Source organism: Zeus faber (assembly GCF_960531495.2).
Source record: "Zeus faber genome assembly, chromosome: 1".
Taxonomy (NCBI): domain Eukaryota; kingdom Metazoa; phylum Chordata; class Actinopteri; order Zeiformes; family Zeidae; genus Zeus; species Zeus faber.
In genome coordinates, this window is record NC_137193.1 from 60570877 (window position 1) to 60597013 (window position 26137).

The window sequence follows — 26137 nt, forward strand, 5'->3', positions numbered from 1 at the left end:
CCTATATATATTTCTCTTACTTAATTTGAGTCACTTATTTGCTGCTATTTGCCTTGCTCTGTTGATTATGTCATCCCTGACATGACATTTGCTAGAATTTGAAACATGAATTTGTACATGTCATATAATATATATTATTGTATATTGTTATAATGTGCGGTGCAGGTGCGTGATGAGAAGGCCCAGCTGAACCTGCGGGTGGAGGGCCTGGGGGAGCGGCTCCAGAGCCAGGCCTCCCACCTGGAGGAGCTGAGCGGGAGGCTCCGGGAGCTGGAGGACGGACGACAGGCGGTGGAGAGGAGGCTGGAGGCCGCCAGGCACCAGGTGGAGGTCCAGGAGGCGCTGGGGCCACAGGTAAACTGGACCCGATTTTAAAACACAACCCTTCATTAACCCTGACCAACTGAGATTTATTTATTTTTAATATTGTTTGTCGTACCAATAGATGAGCCTGTGAGGTTAGATCTGTTTATATCTAATTGTATGTACACACACACATATATATATATATATATATATATATATATATATATATATATATATATATATATATATATATATACTATTCAAGTAGAAGTAGTGTTACAGTGGACTGACATTTTACCCAGGTAAAAATACTGATGTAAAAGTACAAAGTATTCTTCTCAACAACTACTAATTTTAGTTACTTTTCAACAGTTGATGGTTCATGCATTATCGATAGAAGTGTTCAGTCAAATATATTTAGCCTAAATCAATTTAAACAAAGCATGGCATGCAGTATATTGCTCTTAATCGAATGTATGAATGAATCCATCACGCGACATAAAGTATTATAACTGAGACAGTTCACACACACTCAGGAACACATAACCATTAACTTATTGTCCATAATAAAAAAATGCTCGTGAAAGTTTGGATAAAATTCAAATTACAGTTACATCAGTCGTTATGATCCAATAGTTACTCACTGCAAAAATCTAGATGGAGTTCATGTTTTATAAGGCCATTAAAGTATTGTTTTCAATCACAGCATTGGTCAATTTCTATGATAAATGCTTAATTGCTACTTGAATACTTGGCAACTGGGATATGTGGAAACTTTCCATCTTTAGGTCATTAAAGCTCAGTTAATAACTAAATAAATAAAGAATTTTAAAGACTCTTATTATTATTATGGTTTATTCTATCATTTATTATTATATGTGTATTCTTGTGTTTGCAGGCGTGCAGCACTAAGAGCCTGGAGCGTCTGCGTGGCCAGCAGGAGGCCCTGTGCTCCCTGAAGCCCCAGGTGGTGTACCTCAGGGACCTGGCACAGGGCCTCCTGCAGGACGCTCCCCAGACGCCAGGGGGCGCCACCGACGGCGCCCAGACGCTGCGGCAGCAAGCCGCCAACACCGAGAAGGAGTACGAAGACGTTAGCGAGAAGGTAAAGGGACTGATGGAGGGACTGGTGGAGGGACTAAGGGAGGGAGGGATATAGGGATGGATGAAGAAAAAAATAAACATGTTGGCTTCGAGACAAAACCTTTAACAGATTAACATGTAATCTGCCAATGCAAAGGAAATGTGGTAGAACTTGCTTGTGAAATAATAATATTAATAGTAATTATTACTTTTTTATGATAATAAAATGAATAGTTATGATAATACATTTTATTTAGATTGTACATTTTATGAATTAAATGTGTCTCAAGGAGCTTCACATTTAAAAGAAAACAGAATGAAAGTAAAATAATCAAATTAAAAGGATTACATGCAAAGTGGATGAATGTTTAAAAGTGTTTCAAATGGGTCATAGTGCATAGATTTAAAACAGTTAAGGACAGAAAAATAGTCAATATAATGCAAAAAAAAAATAATGAAAAAATTAAAAGTGAAATAACAAAATAGAATTTTGTTTTACTTTCATTTCTATTTTGATATTTTTGGGGGAAAAATGCAATCACTTAATTGCATTTTTTTATATTTCCTGCAACAGAAATAAATCCCATTTAAAAACAAAAGTGAGAACAAATTACAGAATTTATGTTGAGTTACTTACATAGTGAGAGGGAAATAACCAGCGATAGAGAAGAGGTGAAGTATTAAATATAAAGTATAAATAAGTCTAAATCTCCCGTGGAAGTGATGCAGAGTTGTTATGACGATGTCCCATACCATCACTGTGGACATTTGAAATGTAAACCAGACGTCTCACATGTTTTATCTCCACGTTCTGCCTTTCTCTGTCCCACTTCTCCTTTTACGGCTCTACAAGCCGTAAATTTGGCTTCAAACCCAGTCGTCCCGTCTGATAGTATTGTTTAAAAAAAAAAAAGAAAAAATTATCCATTAAAAAAATGAGATTCAGTTCAGAAAATCTGATTATTTTCCTCCTCTTTCTGGTTCCTGCATCGTCATAAAATGCTATTGTTTGAATATTGATTAAACCCTGCGCAGTGATAAATATATACTATATGGAATAAAACATAAAAAAATATTATGAAAAATATTTTAAAAGGATAATATCCAAATAAGTAAACACGAGCTAAACAGAATCTACAATATAACACAAGGAGGGGAAAAAATGAAAAGATTTTATATATATATATATATATATATATATATACACACACACACACAGTATATATATATATATATATATATATATATATATATATAATGTTAAAAAAGATACATATAAAATAAAAATTATTAGAATGAGTTATCCTCTGCTTTTAATTAAATATAACATATAAAATACTAATAATAATATAATGTAGTCTTTAGATTACAAAATTGTATATGAAATTGCTCCATTTTTATACCATCCCTAATCAGACGCCATCAATAAAAAAGGCTGAAATGCTCTTTCTAACTCCTGTTCTCCACCTTCTCCTCCTCTCTCTCCTCTACCTCCTCCCTCCAGATCGAGCACTGCTGCTCCTCCCTGGAGTCTCGGCTGCAGGGCGTGGGCGAGGTCCAGTCCCACGTGCGCGACGTGTTTTCGCGCCTGGCCGACCTTGACGACGAGCTGGACGCGCTGAGCCCCGTGGGCCGTGACGCTGACTCGCTGGCGTCGCAGGCCGACACCCTGCGCGGCTTCCTGGTGCGCGCAGCCGAGCTGCGTGCCGACTTGGACGGACACAGCGCCGACTGCACCACCATGCTGCGCCGGGAGGGCTCCTCCCCCGATCTGCTGGCCCTCAGGAGGGAGACGGAGGCCCTGAGCAGGCAGGCCGGAAAGGTGAGGGGGCAGGGACAAAATGTACAAGATACAAGATCATTTATAATATCATTAAAATACAAGAATAAATACATATGAAGAAATAGAATTTAAAAATAAATGATTGATTATGATTGGGTGGGAGGAGGGCGAAGGGGTGAGGATTGAGGTTGCGGGCAGGGAGTGAGGGTGGAGGATCTAGGCGGGGAAGGGTGGATGGGAGGGGGTGAGGTGGGTGGTGGACATGGATGAGAGTGGTGAGGGTGGAAGGAATGTGGGGTGGGTAAATCAGAGGATGAAGGAAGGGAGGTGGAGTGAAGGTAAAGGGGGGCGAGGGAGCAGGGGGGCTGAGGCCAAATTAAAGGAATGAGTGGGTAAAGGTAGGCGTGTGAGGGTGATGGGGTACGGATGGAGGCAAGGGTGTGAAATGGAGAAGTAACGGCACATGCCCTCTGCACCCGTCTCACCCAACACACAATGTTTTCCTGGGCGTTCGCCCTTGTTCTCCCCCTCCAGCTAAGCGAGCGAGGCCAGGCCCGGCTCGACCAGATCGACGGTGCCGCCTGCAGGGTCCAAGAGTTCTATCGGCTGGTGGCTGAGCTGCAAGGCATGCTGGGAAGAGCGGAGGAGGGCCTGGACGCCCAGGGGCCCGTGGGCACCGAGGTGGAGATCATCAAGCAGCAGCTGCAGGAGTTCAAGGTAGGAGCTGATCTGTTCTGTGTGTGTGTGTGTGTGTGTGTGTGTGTGTGTGTGTGTGTGTGTGTGTGTGTGTGTGTGTGTGTGTGTGTGTGTGTGTGTGTGTCAGTCAGGCAGTTTAACACGTTGCAGTGCACGATTTGGTTAAACTGTAAAGGAGGGAGTTGGAGGTGTTGATCGCCCCCAGGCCTCCCTCCTTCCCATCTGTGTGCATGAGTGGGTGATCGAAAAAAGGATGATTTTTGGAGTATTTCTTTGACCTGCCGTGTGTGTGTGTGAGTGTGAGCTTGAAGGACACTGCTGGTGTGTAAGGTGATTAGTTGAGTCACACGTCTCTCTCTTGAATCGTGTGACGCACTATGATGAATCACGCGCACATACACACCGGCGCCTACCCCCTAGTGTTTTGGACTCGTTAGACCTGTCGCCACGGTGATGGACGGCGGTCTAAATTCACTACCCTTTCTAATCCCACTCCTCTTCTTTTCCTTCATTTCTCTCACTCTCTTTCTCTCTCTCTCTCTCTCTCGCTCTCTCAAGAGGAACACACACCTCTATTTAAAACATGTTAGGATCTCAGAATCACCTTTCATTCGGTTACGTCCACACACGCCTTGCTTTAATTTGTTAAACCTTTATTTTCAAGGTTCACAAACCTTATGTTTTAATTTCTCAATTTTAGCATGAGGAAAACCTTAAAAATTCACAGAACATGTATTACAAATTGAAGCATTTTTTGGAAGCTGATTTTATGACTCATTTTTTCTGCGTAGAAGTTGTTTCCAGGATAGATAGATAGATAGATATATAGATAGATAGATAGATAGATAGATAGATAGATAGATAGATAGATAGATAGATATATAGATACATATATATATATATAAACTGTATATATACAGTAAATAAGTAAAAACAAGGAGCTTGAAAGTTATTATCATTGACTTAAGATTAAGAAAGTAAAGATATTAAAAGTAAAAATAAAGATGTTTGTAAGTTGTTTGGGGTTGACAAAAAGCTTTTCTGCCTTTTATTTACTTGTATTCAGTATTCTAGCAAAGTTCTCCAATGTATGAAGTACCGGTATATTTTATTTTACTGTCTCGTACAAAATAAAAACATAACTGTGCCTCTGTTCTGTCATACGGCTCTGCTACAATAAGTACTCACGCATCGTTCATGTTCTGTGGAAATGTTCTCTTTAGGAGAGAATCACACACAAACACACACACACACACACACACTCACGGTACCAGGGAAGATGTCTCACCGCCGCCCTGGTTACCGGACCCATTGCCATAACAACTGACAGTGCTGTGGCAAAGAATTATCAGTGTAAGTGTTTTTGCAGAATGACTTTTCTACGGATGAATATCAACACAAGACGTTCTCTGTTGAATTGTACCATGTTTTCTGATTTGCATATTCATTCATTCATTCATCCAATTATTGATCTCCAGGAAAGTGATCGCTTTGAAAACTGTTGACGGTTTCATCCATTGATAGTCTTGCGTCTTTCAGTCAGCAAATCAGAATCCGTTATCCAGCCAAATACATTTTCATATACAAGAAAATTTTCATGGTGAGGATTGGTAAAAATAAAACAAAATATGAACAATCTGAAATATAAAAAATAAAATTGATAAATATACACAAATCACCAAAAAATACAGAGCACAAATAGCCAAATACATAAAAATATACAGAATATACAAAGGCTCAAAGATTCATTCATCATAATGTACATTCCCACTGATGACTTATTTGGTATTTCACATATTTTAATATAATCCTCCCCCATTCATTATCTCTGTTCTTGACTTTCAACAGAACCTCCGTTTGTGGTTGTTGTGTGTTCCAATAAAAAAAACAGCATCACAGTTTTCTCCCGAATTATTGTTACAAAACAAGTCTTTAAAACACACTTACTGCACTCCCGAAAAAAAGTGGAGTCAATCCACCTGTGTAGACGGCTCCACCACAAAATAGACTTCCACCTCCTGTCATAAGCAAAATAAAGACTTCCCCGCGGACTGTACCTTTAGTCTTTTTCCCACGTAACGTCTTACAACAACCAGCGAACCTCAGAGACTTCCAAAAAAGTCAACATCAGCAAGGAGACCAATGTTTGATGGAAAATACTTTCCAGCCTCAGACATTTTAAACAGCTCCACAGTTCGGCATTAACGGTTGCCTATCTGACCCGGGCAAATAGATTCGGTTCCATTGTAAGGATTGGTGTGATTAGTCGACTAATCGATGAGTGGATTCGTGCAGTGAGGTTGACCATGGATTTATTTATTTATTTATTTGTTTGTTTGTTTGTTTGTTTGTTTGTTTGTTTGTTTGTTTATTTTTCGCCGGGACTCATCACTGGTGTGATGCAGAGTCATGTGCAACTTCGGCACCAAAGCATTTAACCGAGAGGTAACGTAGACGAAACAATAGAAAATCCCAATGCCTCGCCGTGGTTATTCCCCCTCTTGGAGAAGTAACGTGATCAGCTGTTTATAGATCAAAACATGGTCAGATCTTCGAAGAGGAAGATTGGGGCTGATGACATCACGGCTAATCGACTGAAATTCTTTTCAGTCATCGACCACTGAAAAAATAGAAAATGCACATCCCTATTCCATGGTGAACCGCGTTGTGCAGTGCGGTCTGGTCGTCCCGTTTCTCACCCACTTTTCATGTTATCAAAAAAAAGAGAGAAATGGGCATGGTATATTAAAATAAGCAACTTAAAATTAGAGTTATCCGGGTGCGTTGATTTACAAAAAAAATTTGAATAAAAAATGCAAAAATATGTAGGTGGCAGAGTGCTCTGCCCCATCATGTCCGAACAAACCTTAAAAATTCAATGTTCAAAGTTCTTCCGTGTGACGCTTCCATTTTTAATCTTTTTTCTTTAATAGTGAAGCTCAGCCTCTTGCCGTGGACGTGAGCTTCGGATCATTCACTTTCGTGTTTTTTTTTTTGTTTTTCTTTGTCTCCTTGTAAACGGATAATTTAACAGCAGTGACGTCTCCGCTCATGAAGTGAATGATTTTGGGACTTTTGACAATGGACGTCTCCACTGGGATGAGCTCAGCGGCTTCGCTCGTGACTTCTGAGTGAAGGAGGTTAGGAAAACATAGCAGGCTTTCTTTCACTCCGGGGTCCATTATCTTTGAAAGAGGCGATGATGTCACTTCCTGTCCACTCACTAAAGTATGCATCAAGTGATGGATGACTTGGATGGATGAGGTGATTTTTTATTTATTTAAATTATAATATGTTTGGGTTTTTTTTCAAAAGACGTTTTGTTGCATTCTTTAAATATTTAGCAGGATCCTGCAGGGAGCCATGAAAGAACATTTCTTCTCATTTCCTTTTCGTCCTTCCTTTCTTTTCCTTTTGTGTTTCTTTTTACATTTCCCCCCTTCTCTCTCTCTCTCTCTCTCTCTCTCTCCCTTTCTCTATCTCGTTCTCTCTCTCTCTCTCTGAATTTGACGATTTGGAGCTTTTATGACGAATATTATGGGAGAGGCTCTCTCTCACGCTCTCTCTCTCTCTCTCTCTCTCTCTCTCTCTCTCTCTCACACTCATAATAATTTCCTCTCACAAAATCTCTCTCTCTCTCTCTCTCTCTCTCTCTCCTCCCCTCCCTTCCTCTCTCCCATCAACGAGAGCAAGCTGTGTAAATGTGTGGCAGAGGACGGACAGAGCGACAGAGGAGATAAAGAGGTGTGGAGAGAGGAGGAGGAGGAGGTGAGGGAGAGATGAGTCTGAGAGAGGGAGCCAGAGAGAAATGAATGGCAGAGTGGAGGAGATGGAGAGGAGGATGACAGACTCCCACGGATGAAGAGAGGACACAGTTTTCAGTCCACGTCGCCTCTGTTTGAGGGGTGTTAAATGTCCGATTTTTAATTCAAAGGTTTAAGAACTATGTTCTATTTAATTCAACCCCATTCATTGTCATTCTATTTTATTCTACTCCACTTGATTTGTGTGTGTGTGCGTGTGTGTGTGTGTGTGTGTGTGTGTGTGTGTGTGTGTGTGTGTGTGTGTGTGTGTGTGTGTGTGTGTGTGTGTGTGTGTGTGTGTGTGTGTGTGTGTGTGTAAGTGTGTGAGTGTGAGTGGCAGAATGTAGAATAGCTTCAGTCTGCAGTCTATCTCGAGCATGGAGAAACTGTCTGTTTGCCTGTCTGACTCTCTCTTTCTACCCGGGGGGGAAACGTTTAGGGAAGGACCAGGAATTTGGACGACAAAGAAAAGATGGAACTATGCATTAGAAAAAAGAATTAGACTGAAAAAGACAGAGAGATAGAGAAATTATCCTTTTCTTTTACATTTGTTCAATATATTCCATTACATTCACTTGAAGTCAGAGAGCTCACCCCCACCCCCACCCCCCCTGTAACTGATCCAGCTAGGCTCAGTTTAAACCTAAACACGTCTGTCTGGCTCCGAAAGCAGACCCAGCCACCCCTCCTCCCCTATGCACCCCTCCTCCCCCTATTCACCCTCATCCCTCCCCCCTCACCCTGCCTCTCTCTCCCCTCCTCCACCAGACCCCTTTTCCAGAGGGATGATGTCATTCCCCCGCTTAGGAAAAGGTGGGGGAGCAGGGTAGAGATGTGTGTGTGTGTGTGTGTGTGTGGGTGTGTGTGGGTGTGGGTGTGTGTGTGTGGCGTATACTCCTTTGCGTTTGTAATAGCGCTTATTACTGAGCGTATTTTTGTATGTATTCTATGTGTGTGTGCACCTCTTTGTTTATGCTGCACTTATATATATGTGTGTGTGTGTGCATGCGTGTGTATGTGTGTGTCGGGGTTAAGGGGTCATGAGAGTGAGAGATGATGTGTTCGGCCCGGTCTTTATTGAGTCACTTCCACAGAAAGGGGGGGGGGGGGGGGGTAGAAAGAGAGACAAAGAAAATAAAGTGAACAGTTTACCACGAGCGCAGGCAGAACTTTACTAAAAAATAGCCGCCAGTGAAAATGTCGTCAGTATACCCAATAAGAAGTGTTGTCAGTGTACTCAATAAGAAGCGTCATCAGTATACTCAATAAGAAGTGTCGTCAGTATACTCAATAAGAAGTGTCATCAGTATACTCAATAAGAAGTGTCCTCAGTATACTCAATAAGAAGTGTCATCAGTATACTCAATAAGAAGTGTCCTCAGTATACTCGATAAGAGGGGTCGTCAGTATAGTCAATTAGAAGTGTTGTCAGTGTACTCAATAAGAAGCGTCATCAGTATACTCAATAAGAAGTGTCGTCAGTATACTCAATAAGAAGTGTCATCAGTATACTCAATAAGAAGTGTCCTCAGTATACTCGATAAGAAGGGTCGTCAGTATAGTCAATTAGAAGTGTCGTCAGTATACTCAATAAGAAGTCTTGTCAGTATACTCAATAAGAAGTCTTGTCAGTATACTCAATGAGAAGTGTCAGTATACTCAATAAGAAGTGCCGTCAGTATACTCAATAAGAAGTGCCGTCAGTATACTCAATAAGAAGTGTCGTCACTGTACTCAATAAGAAGTGTCGTCAGTATGCTCAATGAGAATTGCCGTCAGTATACTCAATATTAAGTGTCGTCAGTATACTCAATAAGAAGTGTCGTCAGTATACCCAATCAGAAAGTGTTGTCAGTATACTCAATAAGAAGTGTCGTCAGTATACTCAATAAGAATTGTCGTCAGTATACTCAATATTAAGTGTCGTCAGTATACTCAATAAGAAGTGTCGTCAGTATGCTCAATAACAAGTGTCGTCACTATACTCAATAAGAAATGTCGTCAGTATACTCAATAAGAAGTGTCAGTATACCCAATCAGAAGTGTTGTCAGTATACTCAATAAGAAGTGTCGTCAGTATGCTCAATAACATTTACATTTACATTACATTTAGTCATTTAGCAGACGCTTTTATCCAAAGCGACTTACAATTGTTCAAACACCGACGGACGCAGCCATCAGGAGCAATGAGGGGTTAATTGTCTTGCTCAAGGACACTACAGCATGCTAGCAGGAGGAGCCTGGGATCGAACCAGCGACCTTTAGATCACTAGACCACCAGCTCTACCGCCTGAGCCACCATCCCCCGAATAACAAGTGTCGTCACTATACTCAATAAGAAATGTCGTCAGTATACTCAATAAGAAGTGTCAGTTTACCCAATCAGAAGTTTTGTCAGTATACTCAATGAGAAGTGTCAGTATACTCAATAAGAAGTGTCGTCAGTATACTCAATAAGAATTGCCGTCAGTATACTCAATAAGTAGCGTTGTCAATATGCTCAATAAGAAGTGTCGTCAGTATGCTCAATAACAAGTGTCGTCAGTATACTCAATAAGAAGTGTCAGTATACCCAATAAGAAGTGTCGTCAGTATACTCAATAAGAAGTGTCAGTATACCCAATAAGAAGTGTTGTCAGTATACTCAATACCCAGTGTGGTCAGTATACCCGTGACTGGTCAGGTTTTTTCCTTTGTTTGTTTTTTAAATGTCCCTTTGCAGGATGTTACCAGACAAACCATTTAAAGAAAACATCACTGACGACACATTCCATTGGAGGCAAAAAGAGAAGTCATGATGGCACAAAACATACTATAAAAAGATACTAGATAGTACTGCCTTCCATAAGGCGCCGGTGTGCGTCTGTTATACGTTTTCTGCACTCGTGTTGTAATGTTCATGTGTCTCTCTGGCTTTTGATTTTATTATATAAATAAAACATACATAACGTAAATAAGGTACTTTTTGGCCTCTTAATCCTTGTGGGGGAATGAAGCTGCTGCAGAGGTCTCAAATGGGTAACGACCGAGTATAAACACCGCGATCACCCTTGTCCAGGCTTATTTTGCGATAATCACCGTCTAGCTGTACATTATCACTTCCTTATTGGTCCATCCATTTTTTTTCACCCGAGAACAGACACTTAAATTGTTGATTGGATGATAATATTTAGGACAATACATTTTTCTCCCTCCCTCTCCCCTCACTCAGTGTCTGGTTATTAGTCTGGTTATTTATCATGTTCGTGTTTATACTTGGTCGTACTTTCTGCACATATGTGCTACTGTGGAATCTGTCTGTGTATTTAGGGCTTGTGTGTGTGTGTGTGTGTGTGTGTGTGTGTGTGTGTGTGTGTGTGTGTGTGTGTGTGTGTGTGTGTGTGTGTGTGTGTGTGTGTGTGTGTGTGTGTGTGTGTGTGTGCGTGCGTGCGTGTGCGTGCGCGCGCACGCATGAGAAAGTGTCCGTGGGGTGGGGGGGGGACAGCTGAGATTCCTCTTGCGCCCTGAAAAAGAGACAGGAATTAGAAACATCTCCCTCCCTCTCACATACACATAATCACACACACACACACACACACATATATATATATATAACGCTGGGTGTGGTCACCATCCCTGAATCCGTCAGTCGCTAAGCAGCTGACATAGTCTCCGGGTAGGATGAGAACACACACACTAACACACACACACACACACACACACACACACACACACACACACACACCTCATCTTTCCTTGACACCCTGACCAACCATCCCTTTCCTGGAATGCCCATATGCAGAGTTCCTCCATCCTCACTTCTGACTCTTCTTTCTCTGATGCCTGTTCTCATCTTCCCTCGTACCAACCTGTAGTCTCTCTCTCTTTCCCTTTGTCTATCTCTCGCTTTCTCTGCATCAGCCTATAGTCTCTCGCTCACTCTCTCTTTGAATTAGCCTGTAGTCTCTCCACCCCTCTTTTTCTCTCTCCCTATATGTCCCGCTAGACTCTCTACCCCTTTCTGTCTCCCTATATCTTCCTATAGTCTCTCCACCATGCTCTCTCTCCCTTATATCTTCCTATAGTCCCTCTACACCTCTCTCTCTCCTTATATCTTCCTATAGTCTCTCCACCATGCTCTCGCTCTCTCTCTCTCTCTCTCCTTATATCTTCCCATAGTCTCTCTACCAAACTGGGAGTTTTTAAACCAGTTGAGCTGGATCCTTGTGTGTACTATATATAGTACAGTACAATCCTCATGTGATGAAATGTGATGTTTGGTGCTGTGATGAGTAATGATCAAAACATATTGTAACACATACGCACACGCACACTCTTAATGGTGAAGTTTTACTATTAATAATTTAGCTGGGGACCCCCTGCAACCTCTTGAATGACCCCTGGGGGGACCCCGGACCCAACATTGAGAACCACTGGAATGGTTTTGTTCCAAGTTGAATTGAATTGAATTAAATGGTATTTTTATCTTATGTAAAGCACTTAGAATGGCCCTTGTGTGTCAAATGTGCTGTACAAATAGCTGCAGGCGGCCATGTTGGCTGGCTGCAGAGTCAGGAGAGTTCAGTGTGTTGGATCCCCAGACTCCCCCCCTCCGACTCCCCCCGCTCTGACTCTGACTCCTCCCCCCCACACTCTGACTAATCTAAATCATCCATCGTTTGGAAACACTTGACATCAGGACTGTTCATTCACACGCAGACAGTCTTTCCTTCATCTCTCTCTCTCTCTCTCTCTCTCTCTCTCTCTCTCTCTCCTTCTCTGTTTCCATCTTTCTTTCTATCATTATACTAATATGTTTTTGTGCATGATGAGTCTCACCCATTCTATTAATATTTTTTTCTCTCAGTAGCCCTGTCTGCAGTATGACTCTGCATATCTCTCGGGGTCAAATCATTACAGACATATTTTAGATCACACACGGACCATAAACTCCATTCTAATGTGTGCGTTTGCGTGTGTGCGTGTGTGCGTGTGCGTGTGTGTGTGTGTGTTTGTATGTGCACGCACCCACCCAAGGGGCTGATTGGGTCAGACTAACATAATTTCTCTAATCACATAACCTTATTCATCTGACTGGCCTTTCCTGTAGTGCGCACACAAGTTGGAATGGAGTTTGTGGTCCATGTGTGTGTGATCTAAAATATGTCTGTAATGATTTGTGTCACCTAGTCTCCACTCTGTGTGTGTGTGTGTGTGTGTGTGTGTGTGTGTGTGTGTGTGTGTGTGTGTGTGTGTGTGTGTGTGTGTGTGTGTGTGTGTGTGTGTGTGTGTGTGTGTGTGTGTGTGTGTGTCACACACATGTCCCGTATTGTCTCAGCTGTTGTGAATTAGAATGGTACGCCACAGCCCTCTTCCCTCTCTTTCTCCTCTTCCTCTCAGTTCAGTCATCAATCTCTAACTTTTAACAAAAACCTAATGTAACGATTGATTGATTGACCATTGTATCAGACATTGACAAATAACAAATGCAAGAAATATACGTGACATTGCTGTGTTTGTGGGAACATTTTGAAACCACGAACCTTTGAACATTGACTTTCATAAAAGAAGTCTATGAATAGAGCGCTGCTGCTTTGACAGGTGGAGGTCCGGGAAAGAAGTGTGTGTGTGTGTGTGTGTGTGTGTGTGTGTGTGTGTGTGTGTGTGTGTGTGTGTGTGTGTGTGTGTGTGTGTGTGTGTGTGTGTGTGTGTGTGTGTGTGTGTGTGTGTGACCCTGACACGCTGACCACATCCAGGACTCAACTGTCCATGCCACAGGTGTTAAGTGTGTGAGAGAGTGTTTTTGAAAATGAAAGAATAGGATATCAATAATGATATGCCACTAATAATAATAATTAATGAAACATTTTTGATTTTTTTAACCATCCTAAGGTGGCAGGCTGTGGATTTAACCTGTAATGTGTTGATAATGTGGAGTCTTGGTGGAATTAAGCACACATGGGCTGTAAACCCACACACACATACAGACTCACACAAAGTCTTGCCGTCTAACTGGAAACACGTTGCTTTTCAGAGGAGTGAAGCTTTTGTTTTATGTGCCTTAAAGAGTGTGTGTGTGTGTGTGTGTGTGTGTGTGTGTGTGTGTGTGTGTGTGTGTGTGTGTGTGTGTGTGTGTGTGTGTGTGTGTGTGTGTGTGTGTGTGTGTGTGTGTGTGAGATCTGTCCAAGCATGCGTGTCATCATAAATTAAATTGCATTGTAAATCGTTCTTACATAAATACACCACACACACCTAATAACACACACACACACACACAGAGTAAATCAGCCCTAAAATCTGCTAAGTCTGTAAATACCACCCGAACAATGTCGGCATTTGAACATGATTGACAGACGGTCTTATTGAGGTGCGTGCGTGCGTGCGTGCGTGCGTGCGTGCGTGCGTGCGTGCGTGCGTGCGTGCGTGCGTGCGTGCGTGCGTGTGTGTGTGTGTGTGAACAGGGTCTCTTTGTGTCTTGTCTGTCTGCCTCGGGAGTTTGAGAACAATAACTGCTTTCACACACGCACACGCTCGCAGACACACACACGCATTTAAAACTACACCTGAAACAGAAAAGAAGAGTGGGAGAAAGAGAGAGAATAGAGAGAGATGGGGGAGGGAGAGAGAGAGAGAATTAAATGTGCATCAACAAGATGAGTTATGGATTTCTTCTGCCCCGAGAGAGAGAGAGAGAGAGAGAGAGAGAGAGATCATTCTACCATTTTATCTATTGTTCTATCTATCCATCGTCTATCTATACATCTATCGTTCTGTCTGTTAGAAAAATGATCATTAGTAATGGGATGACCCATAAAAATAATAATATCATTAATAGTATTGTAATTGTACACAGTTTATTTACAATACAATATTACAATGCAGTACAATACAATATTATTATTATTTTGAATATCTACCTGTTTGTGTATATTTATTTCTCCTCTCTCTTCCATCTCCTTTTTTCCTCCCTTTCATTATTATTTGACAACATTCAACGTAGGTGTGTGTGTGTGTGTGTGTGTGTGTGTGTGTGTGTGTGTGTGTATGTGTGTGTGTGTGGATGCGTGCGTGCGTGTGTGTGTGATCTACTACAGGAATGAATGGAGGCATGTGTAGGATGGATTGATTGTGATGTAATGTGATTTAAGGAGAATGGACAGATCGAGGTTGGAGTGGGGGTTCATGGTGTGGAGGAGGGGTGGTGTTTGACCTCATGAATTTAGTGAAATTGGCAGGGTGTGTGTGTGTGTGTGTGGGGGGGGGGGATTATTTGAATGACTGAATTTAATTAGACCACCCTTTGTCTGTGTCTCTCTCTCTCTCTCTCTATCTGGTTGCTATCCCACATCTGTGAATACTTGGATTTAAATGTTGTTGTGGTCTGCATGGTGGGAGCATCAGTTAGTGGCGGCTTGCGCACCACACTTTTTGAACACTGTGTGTGTATCCGTCTGTCTGTGTGTGCGTGCGTGCGTGTGTGTGAAGAAACAAACTCCCTTTGTTTCTATTAAGACGTTTGCGTAGGACACTGCAATGACAGCTGCAACACAACTGAGAGAGGGGGAGAGAGGGGGAGAGAAAGAGAGAGGAGGGGGAGGGGCAGAGTGGAGAGGGGGAGGGCAGTTAAAAAGAAAGAGTGGAGTATTTAACATGTTTGACATGCTGGCCACGCAGGGTGGGTCGCAGCAACAGTTAGAGAGAGAGAGAGAGAGAGTGAGAGACGTACTTCAGCCCAGGTCAAGCGAGCTCTGCCAAAGTGCTTCAAAACAAACAGATATCGGCTGAAAAAGGGGGAAAAGAGAACGGGAGTGGGAAGAAGGAATTAAATGAAACGGGCCCAGTGAGAAGAAGGAGTTGGAGGAAGAAAGGAGGAGGGGAAACTGCCATAATGGCTGATAAGTCGGGTGCAACAAGACACACAAACAAACTGCTTCTGTTGGAGAGCGGCGGGTTGACATTTTCCATTTATCCCCCTTTCTGGCGGTCGCCTGCTCCGGCTTTTTGTGTGCTGAGACCCCCTTTCCTCTTGCCCATTTCCCTCAGACACACACACACACACACTGACAAACGGACACACACACACACACAGGTCTACCCACGGTCAGATAGGGTTTCAGTTGAGGCGTAGACTGGAATGCACAAGTGGAGAACATGGATATTTGTGTGTGTGTGTGTGTGTGTGTGTGTGTGTGTGTGTGTGTGTGTGTGTGTGTGTGTGTGTGTGTGTGTGTGTGTGTGTGTGTGTGTGTGTGTGTGTGTGTGTGTGTGTGTGTGTGTGTCTGTGTGTGTGTGTGTGTGTGTGTGTCTGTGTGTTCCATAGTACGTAATGTCCCTAGACCACAACTACTACTTTTACTACTACCATTTGTACCACTACTACGACTGCAACGTGTTCTACTACACTGCAGCTGAACAGTGTCACGAAAAATAAATGGTAATATAGCTGCGAGCAGCAATGAGCGGGTGTTGAGCCGAAGCGCGAACCCTGACCTGACCTCCAGCGAGGCAGCAGGGATGCACCACTGAAGAAGTTGGACCAGGAAGCAAAATTATAATATGCAAATGATACTCATATTTGAGAATATGGCCATGAGTCCATGAGAAAGCTGTTGATGCATCAGTTTTTCCACGCTCTATGACCTCTGGCCGTAACGTGGGTTGACCCGTGTGAATCAAACTAATGTAAAATAATGCGCCGAGTCTAAAAAAGTATGTTTTGGTTCACGTCAGACCTTCCGTTTACAAGCTACGCCTACTTCCTGTCTATGCCGCGTTTTTGCCAAAATGTTTATGTCAGCAGTGGCGATATTGTTTGAAATTAGGGAACTCTTTTGATAGCTTTTAACAATAAATGTTCAGAGAATCCAACAGAGCCGTTTTGATGAAAATTGGACCAATGGCCTAAGAGTGATTTTCATAAAATTCGAAATATCAAGGAAAGTTTCCCTGGTAGGGCTTTTTGGCACAGTGTGAGGCCCTGAGAAGCTGACAAACTGACAAAATCTGCCTACTTCCTGATTGCGGTATTTTGGCCAAAACATTTCTGTCTGTGACGGCCATTTTGTTTGGACTTTCAGAACTCTTTTGGTAACTTTGAACAATAAAGGTCCAAAGAATCCAGTAAACCTGGGTTGGTCGAAATTGTACAAATGGCCTTGGAGGAAGTTTCAAAAGTAGGTTTTTCAGACAATTCAAAATGGCGGAAAAGGTGGCAGATGTCAGTCAATTTCTCGTGGAAATTCTATTTGCCATGAGGAGCTGCATCATCATATGACACCACACACATGACTGTAGGTCACACCGCATGGGAGATTTGGCCAATTCAGTGTTGCATCATTCAGATAATGACTGTAACGCCCCCCTGTGGGCAGAAATTAAATTAATATATATTTTTCATCTTGACCCCTTGGACTTTCTATCCACCAAATTCCACGAAGATTGGACAAATTTAACCCCGCCTTTAGGCTCCTGAAGGTTGAGTGGCCTATGGCAGCCATCTTGATTTGACAATCAACGTCATCTTTCTGGAGCCAATAGAACCTTCAGCCGCAAGTGTTGTTAAGTTGGTTGCGTTAAAATTGGGCATATGGTCGAGGATAAGGGAGAGTTTTTATGAATATTCTCGCGAAAAATTGGATTCAGTGGAAGTCAGTGGTGTCAGCAGCAAAGTTGTAGACCACGCATCATATGACACCAAGTTTGTGATGGTGGGATGAATTGGGTGCGAGATACAATATAAAGAATAATACAATTTAATGTTTTGGAAAAAAATTGTGTGTAAATAGAGATGTTTACTCTAAATCAAGTATCTTATTTTTCATGTGTTTTTTCCAATCACTGTGCACTTGCATCACTGAATGTTCCTCTTCTGTTGTTTGGTTTAAATGTCAATCATGCAATGCGGACACAAAAGAAAGGGACGGTTCCTGCAAAGGTTCTTATAACTTCCTGCAAAGGTTCTTAGAACTTCCTGCGATACGAAAACCCCTTTTGTGACCGCTTACAGTTTTCAGGGTTTTGTAGAACGCAGTACGAGTTACAGTTTTCCGAGTTTCCTTTAAATGCGGCACAAGCTGGCTCAAGTTTTCTATCTGCGTGCAGCAAAAGCTATGCAGTAATTATGATAATCATGATGATGATGATAATAATAACTTGTAAATATAACTTTTCAAAGCACCATTTTATACACATTCAAATTAATCTAAAATAAAAGCAAAACAGATCAAATTAAAATAAAAATAAATTTCAATTAAAATGAAATCCACTATGAATAAAAGCTGATAGATGCACGCTCTGAACTGATAACTGTTTTGGTAGAAAAGACGCCTCTTTATTGATGGGCCCACCGTCCCCGCCCCACCCGCCCCGCCCCCCCCGCCTCCCCTCGGCCATTCCCTCTTCCCTTTATTGGACTCTGGATCAGTTTACCCTCTGAGGACGATGTTTTTGTGCTCGGGTATAGAATTAGGAGTGGATCTCACACGGCTCTTTCTCTCTCTCTCTCTCTCTCTCTCTCTCTCTCTCTCTCTCTCTCTCCTTCCCTGCATCTTCACTTCCAGTTAAATTCTGTTTAAATCCAGAGACTTTATTGAAAATGCACAGTTGTAAACATGGCTGAAACAGAATTGATTGCTTCTCTTTCTGTCACTGAAGCTTGATTGGTTTGAGATTTTGGTACGAGTGCAGCTACCAAGCACGAAAAGATCAATACTGATATGACGTGGAAAATGAGATGGTGTTAAGTTTTATGAGAGTGCTGTCTTTATTGTATCTTGTAATGTTATGATTATGTGTTGTCTTTACTTGTGTTTTCTGTTCTTGCTTTTACATTTTTAACCTGTTTTGTTTGCTGTGATTTATCTTTCAACTTTTCAACTTTTGTTTTCCCCTTTTTGTGAAGCACTTTGTAAATTATGTTTTGAAAAGTATTATAACACAGAAATTAAGTTACTTATCATTATTAAAGGACCATACCAGTTTCAAACGGTAACATATTTTGGTCTGGGGTCATGTAAGATGTGTGTACTGACCAGTACATGGGTTTAAACTCTATTTGCCAACTGTGTTAGCTCAATGTATGGCTGCAGATGGGATCTGCAAGCCTAGCACCTGTGAAAGCAGGTAAACATACCTTCCAGCGTCTCAAAACCCAGTTAAAAGAGTTATTCAAATGTCACGTCTTTCGAATTGAAATAAAAACTAGATTGTTGTTTTAAATGGAGCTACATTTGGTACTGTTATGGACTATAATTATTATAATGAGTGAATTTCCCCCCAGAAATCATCAAACAGTGACCAGTACACAGTGCAACGGATAACTCATGTAGTTGATATTGTCGAATTACGAGCTATTTTCGGCCAAACGTGATGACACACTGATGGACATTACACTGTGGCTTTATAAAATAATAATAATAATAATAAAATAATAAGAATAATATTTATTATTAATACATTATTATTAAATTATTATTACAATGATTATTATCAATAATAAAATATTAATATTATTATTATTATTATTATTATTATTATTATTATTATTATTATTAATACATTATTATTATTGTTATTATTAATAAACTGTTATTAGTATTGTTATGATTAGCATTATTAGTAAATTATTATTATTATTATTATTATCATTCTATAACCCTCCGGTTAGTTACTCTTCTCTTCTCCTATTCTCTCTCTCACTGTGTTTGAGCCGGTCTCAGTGTGTCGTCAGCGCCTGGATCCCGTTATTCAGACGCCTACTCTGTCTCTCTCTCTCTCTCTTTCTCCGTCTCTCTCTCTCTCTCTCTCTCTCTCTCTCTCTCTCTCTCTCTCTCCCTCCCATGCTCCACGCCCCCTCCTATCACGCTCCCTCCCTCCCTTGTATCTCTGTTTCACCCTCTCTCTCTCTCTCTCTCCCTCCGTTTCTCTCCCGTGGTTGGTTGTCTTTCTTTTTGCGTTTTTTTTTTTTTTCACTCCCCGGTTGAGGGGAAACCGGTGTGATTGGGGCACTTCCTGTGTTTTAATACCAGCGCAGGAAACAGAACAAACGGAGCTGAATTCAAACAAAAACACAGAGCGAGGGAGAGAGAGAGAGAGAGAGAGAGAGGGAAGAGGGAGGGGAGGAAGGAGAGAAAGGACGGGCGAGTGAGTGAGCAAGAGAGCCGGAGAGTAAGAGAGAGAGGGAGAGAGAGACAGAGGGGGACAGGAAAAGAGGGAGATTTTTTTAGCAGCTGCAAACCATTTCAGCTGTGTAGTGGCCTGAGAACAGACTAGCAGAGAAAAGCGAATGAGACCACACACCAGAGAAGGCAAGAAAGAAAGAATAGGAGAGAAACAAAAAAAAAAAAAGGAAAAAGAGGAACTTGTGGACTGCGTGGCGCTTTTGTTTAATATCTTCTGTCAAGGACTCGGGAGGGGAAAAGAAAGAAGACTCACAAATAACCGCAGAGGGAAGAAGTGTTTGTGGAGGATTGTCTGCTGCAAACCGGGAGAAAGGAGGAAAAGAAAGTAAGAAAGAGAGAGACAGGAGCAGAGCTTGGACCAGAGCAGAGAGGGCTGTCTGGGTCTTTGCCCTCTGGATACAGTCCCACGACTCACTGCTCTGCCTGGCTGGCTAACTGGCTGCCTGACTGTCTGCCTGTCTGACTATAGCCTGTCAACCCCCAGACCCGCTTCTCCCCCAGCCTCATCCCCCTTCCACCCCTGGAGCTCTGGTGGGGCTCTTCCAGCTCAGATCCGCCGCCCGCTCTCCTCCACCCCGTCCCCCTCTGGAGCTGCATGGTGGAGATCGGGGAGCTGATCACAGAGAAAAGAGAGAGGGATGAAAGAAGACTGATGGGGGCAAAACTTCGCCCCGGGGAGAGCGTCGGCGTCTCGCTTTCTCCTTTGTTGTGATCGATTGACTGCTGTTGCTACGGAGTTGGCGCTGCATCGGCGATGAGGGTGGCGGGATCGATGAAGTTGCTGTCGCCGATGAGCGGGACGGAGGGACCTCTGGGAAGCTGGCCGGGGCTTCTCCTGCGGGCGAGCGACGCCGACTCTTTGTGATGGAAGCAGAGGAGAGAAAGTGACACAGAATAGCAGTGGACTGGCAGGACATTAGTAGGACCGCGACAGGACAAAGAGTTGCTGCTCACTTTCTTTGTGGAGGGAGTTCCGTGGCTCACAGGTCGTCGGTTCTATGTCAGTATGTGCTGTTGAGGACTGACTGCTTTGTAGGTTTGGGTTTTTTATTTTTATTTTTATTTTTATTTTTTTTGGATCTCAAATTTTTTTTTCTCTCTTACAACCGGCATCTCTGTTGAACAAAAGGGAAGATGAAAGACGGATAGAGGTGCGAGGGATTGCACTCACCTATTTTTCTCGCCCCCACGCAGCTTTTCTTTTATATAACACAGAGTGGGTTTCTCACCTTAAAAGGAGACTTTTACACCGCCATGCCGCCCTCTCGCTGAGGCTGTCAAAGTTGTCCAAGCCCCTTCTGCGTTTTTTCCTGTTGTGCCTCGGAGAAGAGAGGAGAGGCAGCCGCTCAGGGAGCAAGTGTATGTAGGTGCTTGCATGTGAGAGGGAAGTGGACGGCATATTTTAAAAGCGGCAAAACAAAAGGATGTTATCTGCTCGGCATTCGCTTCTTCTTGGACTTTAGCGCTTTTGCAAAGGAGGAGATGGTGTTTGTTTCAGATGGTGTTTGTTTCCTTTTCCTCCCTGTGTTTATGCCTTCATGCCTCCCGATCACTCCCAGAAGACTTTCAAATAAACAGAGCTGGTGATTAATAAGTTGCCAAGGGGTAGGGCTGTCTCCCCCACTCCCTCACTGATGTCACACTGCAACATCACAGAAATGCTGAGGAAATGCTCAACTGTTGAAGTTACATAGTACCAGGCTCTAATGCTTTAACTGATTCAGTGGAGTATAAAACTTGGAGCGATTTTATTGGAATACAGCCACATGGACTGATTCAGTTTTGTTAATGTTTCGATTGTGTGGAGTAATGTATTGGAGACGAGTGACTATAAATCAACACATTTTTCATCTTCAATGCTTTTTAAAACCCTTTTCTCTTGTTTAATCGGCCTGCCCCTGTGAGGGACTGCTGCACGGCCACCTCACCCACCCCTGTGATTCACAACCACAAACAAGGTTTTCCCGGTGGATACACAGGGGTCAAATACCCAGAATGGGTAAACCCCTGAGCCGCCCAGACTGCCTGAGGCAGAACCCTCGTTGCCTGGGGAAAGGCGACGAGGATGAGGCATACATCGAGGACTGCTACGTACCGCAGCGGTCGATATACGACACCATGCGCATCAATGAACAGATCGACCAGGGGACCAAACTGAGTCAACCCTCCAGGAGCACGCTTGGTTCTGGAGGAGAGGGTAGAGGAGAGGGGAGCACACTCTCAAGTAATGGCACCATCGGAACTGATATAGGCAGTGTTTTTGTCCCTAGGAATGTAGAAAATGCCGGGGGAATTAAAAGACTCGATGAGAGGGTGATCTTTGACGCCCTAAAGCTAACCGGGGATCCACAGATCATGTCGCCGCTGGTCGGCCTGGTCAGTACAGGTTTATCCATTGCACCATCGGTGTCTGCATCTGGTGGCGTGGCAGTGGCAAAAAGACGCCACCAGGGTGGTGAAAAGAAGGACAACCCCAACCGTCGCTCGTGGAAAGCCTTCATGCCCCCGAGTTATCCAGAATTTGCAGAGAGACTGGAGTTCTCACCCAGCGACGGAGGGGAGAAGCGACTCTCTGGGGCAGGGGTCCCTCTCTCCCCTTTACAGTCCCTTCCATCTCACCACCCTCCAACCCCACCTACCTCCTCCACTCCTCCCCTGCTTCCTTACTCGCCTTCCCCGGTTTCTTCTGCTCCACACACTCCTCCCTCGGTCACCTTAATTCCAACAGCCAGTCTTATTCCTCCACTCCAGCAGCATCCCCTCACTAGGCAAAAACAGCTTCATCCTCTGCTTCAGAAGCAACACAAACAGACTCACGCACTACCTTCACCTTCTAAAGAACAGTCACCAGCCCTCAGCCTGACCCCAGCATCCCGAGTTTCCAGGGTCTCAGGAGGCACACCGCAGCAGAGCCCGAGTATCTCAAGACATTTGGAGAGGAGAAAAGAGGAGCAGAGATGGATCTCAGCTTCTCCCAAAGCTGACATCCGACAGCGGTCTGAGGAACCTTTTGAGACACCAAAGACCTCAGACTCAGAGAGGGACTCCCCTCTCCTGGAGCAGGACCAAGAGGACAACGCTCCTCTCATCCCGCCTAAACCTGTCTTCTGCCCCCCTACCAAGGCCCGCACCTGGCCCCGCAGCATCAGAGGGGGAAAGGCAAGGCATAACTTCCCCCTCCTTCCTCCCTTGCCTCCTCTAATAGGTGAGGATAGTGATATGGATGAGGAGTCACTTTACCTTCTTGACCCCCCATCTCCATTCCTCCAGGGGGAAGATGGGATGGCATATGCCGGCCTTCCACTTTCTCCCTGTGTTAGTCACGAAGGAGGTGAGGAGGGGCTGCTGGGCTGGAGCACTCACGGCAGCGAACTTCGACAGCGCACTGCCTCCGAGCTCAAATTTGAGGAGGACGAGCGCAGGATTCTAGAAGAGCTTGAGGATGAAGGTCAACTGCAGGAGGAGGAGGTGGAGGAGGATGAGGTGAAAAAGATGATGGAAGAGGAGGAGAAAAAAGAAGAAGAGGAGAGAGTACAGAGGGAGGAGCGGGAGTGGGAGGCAGTTCTGAAATTAGAGAATAAAGAGATAATTGACCTCTCTTGGGACAGAGAAATGCTGGAGTCTGAAGGCTGGGATCTAGCAGACTCATCAGGACATTGGCCTCTACTGACTCCGCCAATCGGGTTTGGGGGCCACGGGGCCCCCAGTATTTCACCCTGTCCCAGTTCAGGGGCTGGGTCGGATGACCTCTTCTTAGAACTGGAAAGACAGTGTCAGCAAGAGGAGATGAGTGTAGACCCTGAGCCCCTTGATACATGCACCCTTCCTTGTTTGGCAGAAGTGGCAGAAGAGATGGAGGAACAGACCGAACAGACCCTTCCTCTTGATGTGGTGCACAAGCTAGAGTCTGATGAGGATGGGCCAAGCTTAGAACATCCTCAAACTGATATAAATGTGAGCGTCTCAGAGCCCATAGAAAAGGCTCTATTGAAAATTCCGCACTTTGACTCAATGCGAGCACGAGACCACGAGAATGAACATGGCTTCATCGATGAAACGTGCGATATTGACCATGAGGAAGAAAAAAGTTACCCATCAGACTCAGGACCTCTCGGGCACATTCCGGAATCTGACTCCAGTGGAGTCCACGTGTTGTCCCAACCGGACAGAACCGGCATGAGTGACCTCATTCAGACAGAGTGGGAGCAGCCGCGCCCAGCCGAGGCTGAGACGGACCTGGATAGCGGGGCGTCATCAGGACAAGAAGAGGAGGAGATGGTGAGCAGTGGGGAGGATGAAGATGATGTCATGCAGACAGCCTCTTCCTCCTCTCACAGCCCTCTGAACTCTAACGCTGTAGGGGAGGAAGGAGAGATGGAGGGAGAAGGGGATTTAGAGACGGAGTGGGATGTGTGCAACCAATCTGAATCGAGTTTGGACAGTAGTGAGGGGGCTCTTGTGGAAGATTCCCCTGAGTCATTGCACTCAATTGAAAGAAAAATTGTCAAAGAATGTACACAGGATGTTGATGTAGAAATTTCCTGTCAAGAAGAGCTGCTCTCTGCAGAGATCAGTGCTGTTGCTGCGGAAACGACCTGGGAAACAGAATGCACGCAGTTTGTGTCGGAGACTCTGGGTTCTGCTGTTCCAACAGATGTTGCATCGGGTCACAACATGTCTGAGCATTGGACAGACCAAGAAACCACAGAAGCTGTGACTGTAATGACCAGCACCCCAAAATCTGAAAATATCCCACTCATAGATCCACATGATACACAGTCAGTGTCTCCCTCTCCTTCATCAAAGTCACCCTCTGATGCGGAGAAGAGCGGTGCTGGGTTAGCTAGCAAAGACTCAGAGGCCTTTGTGACATCTGACAGTTTTGTTTACTTGGCTGTGTCTGCGCCTCCCCAGTACTGCAATGACGGACCCCTCTCTCCTATGGAGGACTCCACTCCTCCCAGCCCTGTCTCAAAGCCATTCTGCAGTGCACACCCAACAGAGGAAGTGGAGCATGAAGCCTTCCTCTGCCCCGACAGCTTTGTCTACCTGGCGGCTCCCGAGCGCCCCCAACCTGGCCCGTTAGATGAGGGCTCGGCCTGTGAGGACGCCCGTGAACTGGACTCGTGCTCTGAAGGTACCCAGTCTGGGATGGATGGGGTGGAATTTATGTTTGGCTCCATGGCTGGAGACAGCGACTGGGAGTCGGACGGCTCTGCACTGGACCCCCCTCCTCTGTCATTTATAGCTGATGAGCTGGCATGGGAGCAGCTAGAACCGGGGCTGCTGCACGGGCTCTTTACACTGTCAGAGATAAGCCAGGCCCAGGCTTGTAGGCTCCAAGCAGATGGACCCAGGACGGAGCAGGAGGCCACAGAGCCGCTCTCGGAATCAGAAAGGGCAGAGAACGGATCTGCAATACCCTCGCCGTGTTCGGATATTGACACCACTGCAGAGGTATAATGCTGCTTTTTTTTCTATTGTAGTATTGTTATTGTTTCCCAATGAAGATAATCTCCGGCAGATGAGCATGAGTATGAATTGTAATACAGTGGTACTTTGACTTACGAGTTTAATTCGTTCCGTGACAGAGCTCGTAATTCAATCTGCTCGTATAGCAAATAATTATTTATTTAATATAAATATTTTTACGTCTTTTTAAATAAGTATTTATAAATAACAAATACTGTATAAAAAATAATAAAACGCTATCACGCTATCTCCTGCGAGCTGCTTCTCCGTCAACCACACCAACAGCAGATTCTCCATCTTTTCATGGACAGCGGTCCGCAGCTTAGACATTATTTTAACGCCCTTGGCTGGCATAAAAACCTTTATCGCCTCCTTCTGCTTCAGTATGGTACATATCGTAGAAGTACTACGCTCGTACTGCCTTACCAATTCTATGATTTCATGCTTTAATTCAATCTATATAATCCGCTTCTTCTCAGCACTTTCTTAGATGTATTATGCTTATGGTTAGAACAATTTTTTTTTGTAAAATAACTGCACAAAAAAGCACAAATCGCGAGCACAAAACACAAAAGAGATGCTTCCACGGTCAGGTAACCACGTGAAGTGAACGAGTGAGACGCGGGATGCTGGCCCCATTCGCTCGCCACGCCAACTAGCGGCAGCGTACCTGAAGCTCACTCCTCGTAACTCACATTTTTGCTCGCAAATCAATACAAAAAATCGACGGAACGACGGCTCGTAACTCGGAAAACTCGTATGTTAGTGCACTCGTAAATCAAGGAACCACTGTAGTTGGTTCTTGGTGGTTCTCAGCTTGGTCATACTGGTCCTAC

The 26137-nt window shown here is 43.9% G+C and overlaps 1 protein-coding gene across 1 annotated transcript in view; it reads left to right on the plus strand.

Annotated features, from left to right (window-relative positions):
• macf1a (microtubule actin crosslinking factor 1a) overlaps window positions 1-26137 on the plus strand; it is a gene marked incomplete at its 5' end in the record, with an annotated part of 253846 nt that overhangs the window by 175598 nt on the left and 52111 nt on the right. The window contains 4 exon segments of the mRNA XM_079998137.1: window positions 166-354; window positions 1205-1411; window positions 2894-3211; window positions 3707-3889. Of these exon segments, the coding sequence (XP_079854263.1) occupies window positions 166-354; window positions 1205-1411; window positions 2894-3211; window positions 3707-3889 (897 nt within the window).